Source organism: Coffea eugenioides, chromosome 11 (genome assembly GCF_003713205.1).
Source record: "Coffea eugenioides isolate CCC68of chromosome 11, Ceug_1.0, whole genome shotgun sequence".
NCBI lineage: Eukaryota > Viridiplantae > Streptophyta > Magnoliopsida > Gentianales > Rubiaceae > Coffea > Coffea eugenioides.
The window spans coordinates 7,973,916-7,983,939 of NC_040045.1; the positions used below are offsets into that span (position 1 = coordinate 7,973,916).

Genomic DNA, 10,024 nt, shown 5'->3' on the forward strand with positions numbered 1-10,024 from the left:
AAATCTATTTTCTGTCAAGTTAATAACTTACATAAAACTGTAGGGTGGTGATACAAATATTTTGAAACATTAGGGAGTTATGTATAATTACCCCATTGCAAACAAATTGTGCAGATTCCCAAACAGCATGCAATACAAAATGTACAAATCAGCAGGAGGGAATTAATGCAGTCACGCTTTCTAAATTCTCCTCTTCTCTCTAATTTCTCCACTCCTTTCAAACAAAACAACACCCTATCTCCATTGGAGGGGGAAGGCTATTTGGTCTCCTTCCATCCACGCAATGATTTGTTTTTTCGTAGGTAATAAAATCTCTTCCTAAATTTTTAATGAGAGAATTGTTCACTCCTAGGATTTTCTATTGAGAGAATTCTTCTCTTCTAGAATTTTTTTATGAGAGTTTATTCTCTCCTAAGATTTCTTAGTGAGAGTTTTTTTATTAGTTATATGTTTTTCTTTCTCAAATCTCAATTTCTTCAATTCGGATTTGAAAATTCTAAATTTATTTTGTCATATATCAAATTGATATATATATGGATTTGAAAGTAATTAAATAATAGATTTGGTGAGAGAAGACGTGTATATATCATATATGTTTGTTGGACTCAGAGAGATTGATAGTATCATTTAATAGGTTGGAGATTTACTATGTAATATTTGTAATTTGTTCAAATCTGATAGATTTGTAAATCTTCAAATCTATTATTTCTGTCACATGTTTGATAATGTATTTTCTGCTATTATATTATTGCAGAGCTTGTGAACGACGTGTTAATTTCTATAAGAAGAAAAAAGGATGAACTTCTTTCACATATTCCCTATGAACTTCTTTGACCAAAGTCAATATTGTAGTCTTAATTTGACTATTCGATGGACACACTCGTGCGAAATATGTCGAAGTTTTAGATATCTACGAAGCTTGATATCCTTTTCTGTTCCGCTGTGGGTCACAAGTAACATGGACCTAACAACAAAAGTATACGATCCAAACATTAGGAACAAAAACTTTAATCCTACCAATATCTTTAGTTTATATGTACTAGGAGGACAACACCGCGCAATGCGCGGTGTAAATTTTAGACTCGACAAAAATGCCCATTTATTCAAATTTAGATATTAAGTATGAAAGTTACGTAAAGGTATACTAATATCTTTGTGATTTTGTAATTTAATTAAACAGCAAAAATAAGTAATTTGTTGAAAAAACACAAGACAATATAATAAGAAGATTATTGAGATCATTATGGTGTTCCTTGTTTCTACATATAACGTAAGATGTTCCTTGTTTCTGCGTAAAATGTGAGATGCAGCTTGTTTTTGCAAACAATGAAAATAGAACAAACAAAAAAGACAGATATAATCGAGGTGGAGCAAAATTTTCTGAACAAAGATCTAAAATTGATATAGAGTTGAGACCAAACATAGTTCAACCTCTGCCACAAAAGTTGTCTAAGGGATAACAACACACAAATGTACACAGTTCGTAGATATAGCAATAATCCTTTCAAAAAGTTCCAAGCAATCTGTCAAATCTAGAATGGCAAAACAAGAAGGCAAAAACTATCAAGTTCGAGTGGTACAAAAGTTGAATATTATGAATTCAGCTTAATCTTGTTTTCTTGGTGGAGTAGCTGTACGTATTTTAAGAGTCATCTCCTTCCACATTATCTGTATCATCAAACTTTCCAGCAAGTCGAAGGCAAACTTTTGAAGAACCATTGGCTTCTCCTGCAGTCATGAGTTTCCCTACAATTTGCTTTTAGGAAAAGACAAATATGTATTACAAGTTAAATTGAGTGTTCATTTACTTGGAGTCAAGAGCTCCACAATCTCAGCTTGATGGCTAAGTGATAAAGAGTCATTTTTTGCGCTACCTGCTAACTGGACAGAAGTGGCAATGTCATTAGTTTCGGAATACTTTATCACTGTGTAGTGCTGCCTTGCATCTGCTAATTGTGTTTGCACTGATTTGATATGCACCAGAAATGTCTTTGTTTTGAGTCGCTCATGAACAAATTCAAGAGGAATCTCAAAATTCTGTGAGCAATACTAAAATATGTCAGGTAAAAAGTCCTCCAGAGAGAACTTGGACCTTTTTGCAAAACCCCTACAGAGCCTTATCAAGGACAAAAATGCTTCATACCATCCCATCTTTCATTTCAGTTTGTTATCTATTTCTTACTGTTGCTTCTCTAAACACTCATTACATGATTTCTAAATACTATTAGGATGTGGCAGTGCCATGGCTCCTGAAACCTTCTAGCAGAATGTTATGTTAACAGCAAAAAAGGTTGAAACAACATGTATGATACTAACAAAAAGTTACCCATTTCATGTCAAAGTAAATCATATCCACTCTCTAAGTGTATAATACTAATTCAAAATTGCAAACTGACATTCACATGTTCTACTTTGTTGTGTACTTGGGGAGTAATGGAGTGATTTTATCTTAGAAACCTCATTAACTATGACCACAATCCAATCTATAGCTAATATTCCCCCAACTGCTAGTTGGTAACATTTGGTCTAAAAGCAGAAATTATTGTCTATGGAACAAAAATAAAGGGAATGCTACCACTCATATTGCTCAAAGGGGTTACTTTTATTTAACAGCTTAGTATTGCTCAAACCAGTAGTTATTGCAGATACAAGCCTCTCTCACATGGGAATGTCCAATCGGCAGGCATTTAATGGAGTACAAAAGCAACAAAATATTTGTTAATATGCTAATGCTTTGTAACTTTAAACTTAATTGTTTACCTTAAAAGATAAGCAGCTGAACATTACATTTATTATATGGTCAGTTAGAATACATCAGCGATTGTAGTTGATTACACATCCATTTAGGCTGGACTTTTTGCATGATATCTGGCAAAAAAAAAATACTGATTTAGCAACAACCCCTTTACCTAGTCTTTGAGGCTCAAACTAAACAGCAACTAATAGTCAAACAGCATAATTAATTGCATGAAACTTTGATTTTTACCTAGCTATATTTCAGTTTAATGAACTTATTTTGGTCTACAAGTTTTCTGATGATTTCATATTGGAACAAACATAGCAAAAACCTAAAATGAAAATTCCTAAGAAGTTCAACTCCCAAAATTTACATCTAAGCATCAAGTAACAAAATATATGCAAAACAACTAAAAAAAAGGGTAGCAGGATAAGAAAAGAATGCTAGAAAAACTAACCTCTACGTATAGAGGAGCAACTAACGGCAGAACTGAAGCACAGCTAAAATTCCCAAAACAAAATGATGCTGCAAAAGTTATTGGCGTTTAAGATATGAGTTCAAAGTTTTACAAAAAGGTAATAAAATTTTAAAGTTGTTTTAAAAGAAAATGTTGACATTGGTACTCTTGAGAACATATAATGTTAGTTTAGACCTCACTGTAAGTTGTTAGTGTTATAGAATCAATACCACTTTATTCCACTTCAAAATTAATTCCTCGCAACCATTATTTCATCTGCAATTTTATTCTTTGTACACCAGTGAAAAATATAAAAGCAGAGACATGAACGAAAACCAAGAAATTGATGATTTTCAGTTATTTTGGAAAACTCAAGCAACAACTAAACAGGCGTTAAGAAATTTGAGCATTCATTGTCAAGAAACCGTAAAAATTCTTTGCCTCCCAGTAAGGACCATTCTCAACAAATCTATGATATGTGACAGACTTAACTGAATTCTACAAATTTTTTGAAATTGCTAGCTTTATAAGTATTGAAACATCCTAACAGCATAGAGCTCTAATCAAAGATACCCACAAAAGATACTAAAGTGCATTCAATATCACTAACCTTCTTCCATTTCTACATCCTCAGCCTTATGAAAGCAACATATAACCAAAATCATCACTTTACACAATCAATTTACATGGGTTTTGCAGTAAGACCAGGAGCATAGAGAAACTTAGCAAAACAAATCATCATAGAGAAACTTAGCAGAACAACTAATAGGCACTGACAGAGAGAGAGAAACAATAAGTCTATGATTGGGTAAAACTTATTCAGTTCTTTGCACAATACAATAGCACAAAAATTTGAAGTGTTTTTCAGAACATGATCATAGTGTGTATAAAGAAAAAAAGGGGAAAAAATGTCAGAGCTATTTCAAAAATAAATATCATACATAACTGAGACAATTTAGAGGTAGACAATTCAAAAGGTATCCACCATTCGAAAATAGTGAATGAATGCAAATAATGAAGGACCTAAGGCTGAAATTAAAGAACCACCCTATCCAATAGTGACCATCCTTCAATGTAAAAGGCAAAAGAAAAAGGAAAAATATAACATTTTTAACTTAAAAATTTTACTATTCCATGAACTGGTTTTAGAATGATTGAATCTTGATTTGTTCACGCCTTTAATATAGTAATATATGAAAATAACATAACCAAAAGTACGGAAAACAACATATAATTTAAGAAAATAGGATCTGAATGCAAGTGAATCCTAACATCTTCTTGTTATTTGAGCTGCAAAAAATTAACTATACCTTTTTAACAAATGAAAAAATTGGAAAGACCAACATATCATACCAGATTTTTTATTGCCTACAAAGATTGAAACCATTCTAGGGACCAGTAAATCTGCTATAATTAAGGCAACATTCTCAAAATGTTATCCCCATTACATGATTAGAAGCCAATCATAGCTTCTTAGAACCAAATCAACACGAATTTTATTTAAAAAAAAATTGACATTTTTGTAAACTAAAATAAAATAAATAAATGATGTTCTCGTAAAAGAAAAAGGAAAGGCAACATCTCTGCAAATACGCAAGGAAGAGGTATTTAAAACAAGTATCTAAATTAATAGGGCTCTATGATCACTTACAGTGCTATTGGACGTTTGTCAAAGAAATCCCAAAAACTTAGAACACACAAAATATTTTCTTGTTAAGGATTCAAATACAGAAAACCTAGAAAATTACAACCAGAACTTAATTTACCAAAATAAAACATGAAATTTATCAACTTTTCCCACCTGCAATCACAAAAAAGGGGTCAAGTTCAGATCAGATAAGTAAAATGAGAAAACAACATGAACAAAATATTTAATGAAAAAAATCTCAAAATGTTCAGATTCAAAACCTAAAAGGATTTCAAATTTGTCTGTAACACTTGCTCATCACATACATAGATAGGAAAAGGGGGAAAGAAAGAAGAGGATTTTGACCAAAAATAAAAATAAAAAATAAGAGAGAAGAAGAGGAGAGGAAGACAACCAAGCAGAGGCAGAAACATCTAGAGCCCTATTATCCTACAATATAAAAAAAAAATAAACAACATTAGTTTGGTCAAAAAGCTACAACTAAACCCCTCATTTCACTAACCAAAAAAGGGAAAAAATTAAAGGGCTAATTATTTTTGGCAGAGGAAGAAAGAACCTTAGAGCAAATTATTTTTTCTTCTTACCATTCGTTCTCACCAAGATAGATAGAAGATAAGAAGATGAAGATGATGCTGATGATGAAGATGAAAGGATGAGGGGCGTTTCGGTTGAATCAAGTTCGCTCTTTATCTACTTATGTTGAAAACAAGATTTCTTAATTATTTTTAAACATCAGTTGTAAGTACTCATGTTATTCACACATAATTCAAGTTACCCAGAGACATACATGTATATTGAGAAATTTTATGCGCAAATCCTCATGGCTCTCTTATTATTCATATAACCAAAGAAAATAATCATACCAGTCTACTTTCAAGGGCATATATCTAATGTTTTACTCTAGCAGCAGCTGAAAAACCCAAAATTCTCCTCATTTTAAGCAACGGTCCACATGGATACTGTTGATGCAGCTAATGCAGATCTGCAAAAAGTCATAATAAAAATTTCTTTGTACTGTCAATCAGAGAGTCATAGAGAATACAATTTATCTGCAATTCTTCAAATTTCAGTCCCAATTAAAGGGCAACATCACTATATTTTGCATGGTAACACTCAGTTATAGATAGCCTTAATTTCTATTGTAAGATCACCATAAATTGGATGAAATTTTCACTTAGACATTTTCTCAAACAACTCAAATGCACTACACAAAATCACTGGATTCTAAGGCCACAACTGAGGGACTACTCTAAGGCCATAACTAAGGTAAATAACAATCTATCAAAAGCTATACAGCACCACTCAATACTACATACATCTACCATCATCAATGTCCTCAAAGAAAAATCTCCAAACACTTTGCAGCCCGAGGCATATCTACTATCACTATCTCAAGCTTTATCACAATTCCATGAAAATCTTCATAATACATATACCATAGCTTTAATAAGAGACAATCCATTTTGAAAAAATGCAGTTCAAGGGATTTTGAGAAATTTCAAAGAAATTATTTTTCATGAGAACAGGGAAATTGACCAAAACTATCATGGGCATGCGATTAGTAGTTTTCAAGTACTCTTGGATCACTTGGCGTATTTGTGAATGTTTCAACTGGATAGACAAAGACAACACAAACAGCAAGCTTTCATACACTTTTCACTATAAAACACAATGCAAAAGACAAATAAACCATGTATTGAAATTCAATAGTGAAAGATGAAGAAGTAATAATACATAAATACATATATATATATATATACACACACACACACACAAGCAGAAGATAAAGAGCTTGATTATATTGGATTCCACAACCAGATGCTTCAGTTAACATTAGTCTATATGTAACTTTTGTTTGGTTGACTTATCTTTTTCCGTTAAAAATAGATAATTAATTCAAAAAAAGCATCGCATTGGAAAACCCTGTAAGAGGAAAATATAAAGGGCAAACCAACTATGAATGAAATTAGCATTAGAAAGTTTTGGATGATGCAAAATGAAACCAAACGTGGAAACTTTCGACCGGCAAAAAAAAAAACTATCCACAATAACAAAACTCAGAGATCACAAACACTTACAAATACTCAAAGGAAAGCAATGCCAAAGTAAGACTACGAGCAGCAGCAAAACCAATAACTAAACAAGACATTAAAACCTTTACCCTTCAATAAAATGGAAAAAACGAAGAGAAAATAGAAACTTGGAGGTCTAGTTTAGCATAAAATTAGAAAAATGATTGAAAAATAAACTAAAGAAAAACTCAAACCTTGAAAAGTTTAATCTTTTTTCCTCCTTCCCGTCAATTTTCCTTCCAAAAATAAAAGAACCAGGTTTATCTTCCTTTCATTCGTTGACACTGTCTGCTCTCTCTACAATAGAGAGAAAATTTGTGAAATGAATGGAATAAAAGATAAAATATTCCTTTCACAATAAAAAAAAAAAAGTTCTCAATCAAATCTCTAAAACCAAAAAATGAAAATATAAAAATATGAAAAGCAAGTATGTCAAACATGGAGGTCTAAATTCTTTGCTAAAAAAAAGCTTCATTACCTTAGACCCTTTCCTTCTTCTGTATTATCACCCATCGAAAGAACACTTTCTTCCAACCTAAAAAACAGCAGGGAGTAAAATACATAGTTAGATTGAAGACTAAAAAATGAAAGAACTGAAAAAAAAGAACTCCAAGTCTTTCTTTGATACAAATAACGATTTACCAAAGCAAATGGAAGCGTGAGTATTTTTTTTTTGAGAAAAAAAAAAAGAGAGGAAGAACTGGAAAAGAGAGAAGCTACTGAGAGGAAGAGAAGAAAGAGAGGGACGGCAGAAGTATTGAGAGAGAGAGAGAGAGGATAGTTAATTTTGTAACCCTAGACATTTTGTGACAAAAAATCGAAGAGGAGTGGGTGTGATTTGACATGGGCCACTGTTTGCAAGAGCAGCTCACCTGCTCTCTAGCAACAGAGGAAGAGGAAGAAGCAAGAAACGAAGAGATGGAACTCTGTCCTCCGCTTGTGCTATTGTTAGTCACTTTGTCTTATACAATGCTCTCTTTCTTGTTAGAATAGAATTACAATGATGATGAAGAAAAAGGACAGCTATTAATTATTGCTCTCTTTAGTGGGTTCCATACAGCAAAACACTCAGGCTTAGAAACGCACGGCCCAATTTGCAACCTCTGCATTAAAAACAAAACACACACACACACACAGATGGACGAACACACTCTAGCCAATAACCATTGGCCACGTCAGCAAAACAAGCAGCCCTTTTGAGCCATGGCATTCGCCCTTTTATACATATGTTAATAAATTAAAACTTTTGGCTCAACATTAATAAAATATTGCTTACTTGCCCTCACTGCTTGAATTGAATCAAAATCTTTAATTTATATGTGTAAATTAATAACTATGCGCCCACATTTAGTGAATATTGCCCATCAATCTTCAACAAAATATTTATTTGATATTCTAAGTCAACAATTTATAAATAAATAAATAACTACACATTTCACCTCTTACACTTAATTAAAACCACAAACAAAGACTAAATTTTACTTTTACTCATTTTCTACTTCATTCTCAATACACTTTAAAAACACAAATACATTTGAAAAATTTTGTTAAATTTTTAACTGTGATTGAAACTCAAAAAAATTGCTTTTTCTTCATTTCACTTATTATACTTGCAGTTGATATTAATTTTGTAACATTAATTGTCAATTAGAGCGAAACATTTTTCTCAATTTACTGGCTACTTTTCATAAATATGTGGTGATCGAGGACTGACTCCCCATTAACCAATCAAATTTGTTGAATAACTAAGTATTTAATAGTATAAATTCTAATAACGTGTAATTGGAAATAGTAGTAGGTGTAGTTTATTTGGAATCAAGCAAGTTCAAGCATCTAACTCCAAGGATTGGAACACCTGCATCAATCACTTTTTTTCTATCTTATATTACACCAACCAAAGAAGGAATCATTGAAAAAGGGCACGAAATTAAAGAGAAGCTAAACTAGTTTGATAGCTTAATTAAAGAACGAGTTACAAATAAGAACCTCAAACTAAACAAAATCTAACGATTTGTATTTTGTGCACTCAATAAGTATAAATTTTATTACATGGACATGTCTGCCATACATATCTAAGGCTCTGTTTGATAACCTATCTCAACACTTAAACTTAATAGATTCAGATTTTAATATATTCGGATTGTTTTATAATAAAAAAATTGAATATATGAATTAATTAAATGGTACTTATTTTCTAGGCAAAACTTGTTCCCAAAATTAAGTGATAAACTATTTACTTATCACTGAATGTGATATGTACTCAAATGTATTAAATTTAGTATTTAACAATTCAATAATTTAATGGATTCAAATTCTAGATTTCAGATTTCAGATTTCAGACATCTGTTTTCAAACTTTTATTTTATCAAACGCATCCTAAGCTAATAGGAGACTTTCAATTGGTCATCTTCTGCAACAGCAACATATGTTAATATATAGATGATTTTTGATGGTTAATCTTGATAGATAAGGGTATTAGTGTAAACCAAGAAACAAAAAAATAATTGCTAATTTAACTCCTTGCTAAGGGTATTAGTGTAAACCAAGAAACAAAATATTAATTGCTAATTTAACTCCTTGCACAACGATAGTGTACTGAAATCCTTATACTAAATAGCCAATTGAAACTGCTAATTTAATTCATAAGAAATTAAAGCTAATAAATGAATCAAAGAAATTCTGTAACAGGTCTTGTTAACCTCATGTTCATCTGACTGGTAATGGTCTGAGGAATTCCTTCAAGGATTACATCAACTTGGCTCAACTGTGAGGCTTTAAACAGGTTGTCAAAGTAGCTTGTTACTTCCTTCTCCACTTCAGATTTAGTATTACACCAATTTCCATTCTACATCTGAAGTGTAGCTATTTTATTTCTCCTTCTTCTGGCCTCAATCACAGCATGAAAATAACTTGTATTCTTGTCTTCCTCCTGAAGCCACTTTACTCTAGCTTTTTGTCCCCAGAAGACTTCCTCTTTTCTATAGGCATCAGCAAGCTTTTTCAGCAGATAATTGATTTCCTCTTTTGCATTAGGCCCCCTTGCATGCCTGGTATCTGTGATTTTCTGCTTTATACCTCAATGTCCTTCTTGGCATTACCCTTTAACTTTT

At 32.0% G+C, this 10,024-nt stretch overlaps 1 protein-coding gene across 10 annotated transcripts; it reads right to left on the reverse strand.

Annotated features, from left to right (window-relative positions):
- Positions 1-1,376: 1,376 nt before the first annotated feature.
- Positions 1,377-7,875, reverse strand: LOC113753389. Of its 10 annotated transcripts, none has more exons than XR_003465032.1 (8): positions 7,557-7,851; positions 7,393-7,449; positions 7,109-7,211; positions 5,706-5,824; positions 3,195-3,262; positions 2,761-2,868; positions 1,875-2,037; positions 1,377-1,756 (listed from the first exon to the last, which is right to left on the reverse strand). XR_003465032.1 is itself a non-coding variant. In XM_027297526.1 (8 exons), the coding sequence occupies exons 4-8, from the start codon at positions 5,723-5,725 to the stop codon at positions 1,643-1,645; spliced, it is 390 nt and encodes a 129-aa protein (XP_027153327.1). In that variant the 5' UTR covers positions 5,726-5,824; positions 7,109-7,211; positions 7,393-7,449; positions 7,787-7,875; the 3' UTR covers positions 1,377-1,642. The 10 variants fall into 10 exon arrangements, 5 of the variants coding, with proteins under 5 accessions (XP_027153327.1, XP_027153326.1, XP_027153330.1 ...); XM_027297526.1 differs by lacking the exon at positions 2,761-2,868 and adding an exon at positions 4,961-4,995 and having other exon boundaries at positions 1,377-1,746; positions 7,787-7,875; XM_027297525.1 differs by lacking the exon at positions 2,761-2,868 and adding an exon at positions 4,961-4,995 and having other exon boundaries at positions 1,377-1,746; positions 7,557-7,856.
- Between the last annotated feature and the right edge of the window lie 2,149 nt (positions 7,876-10,024).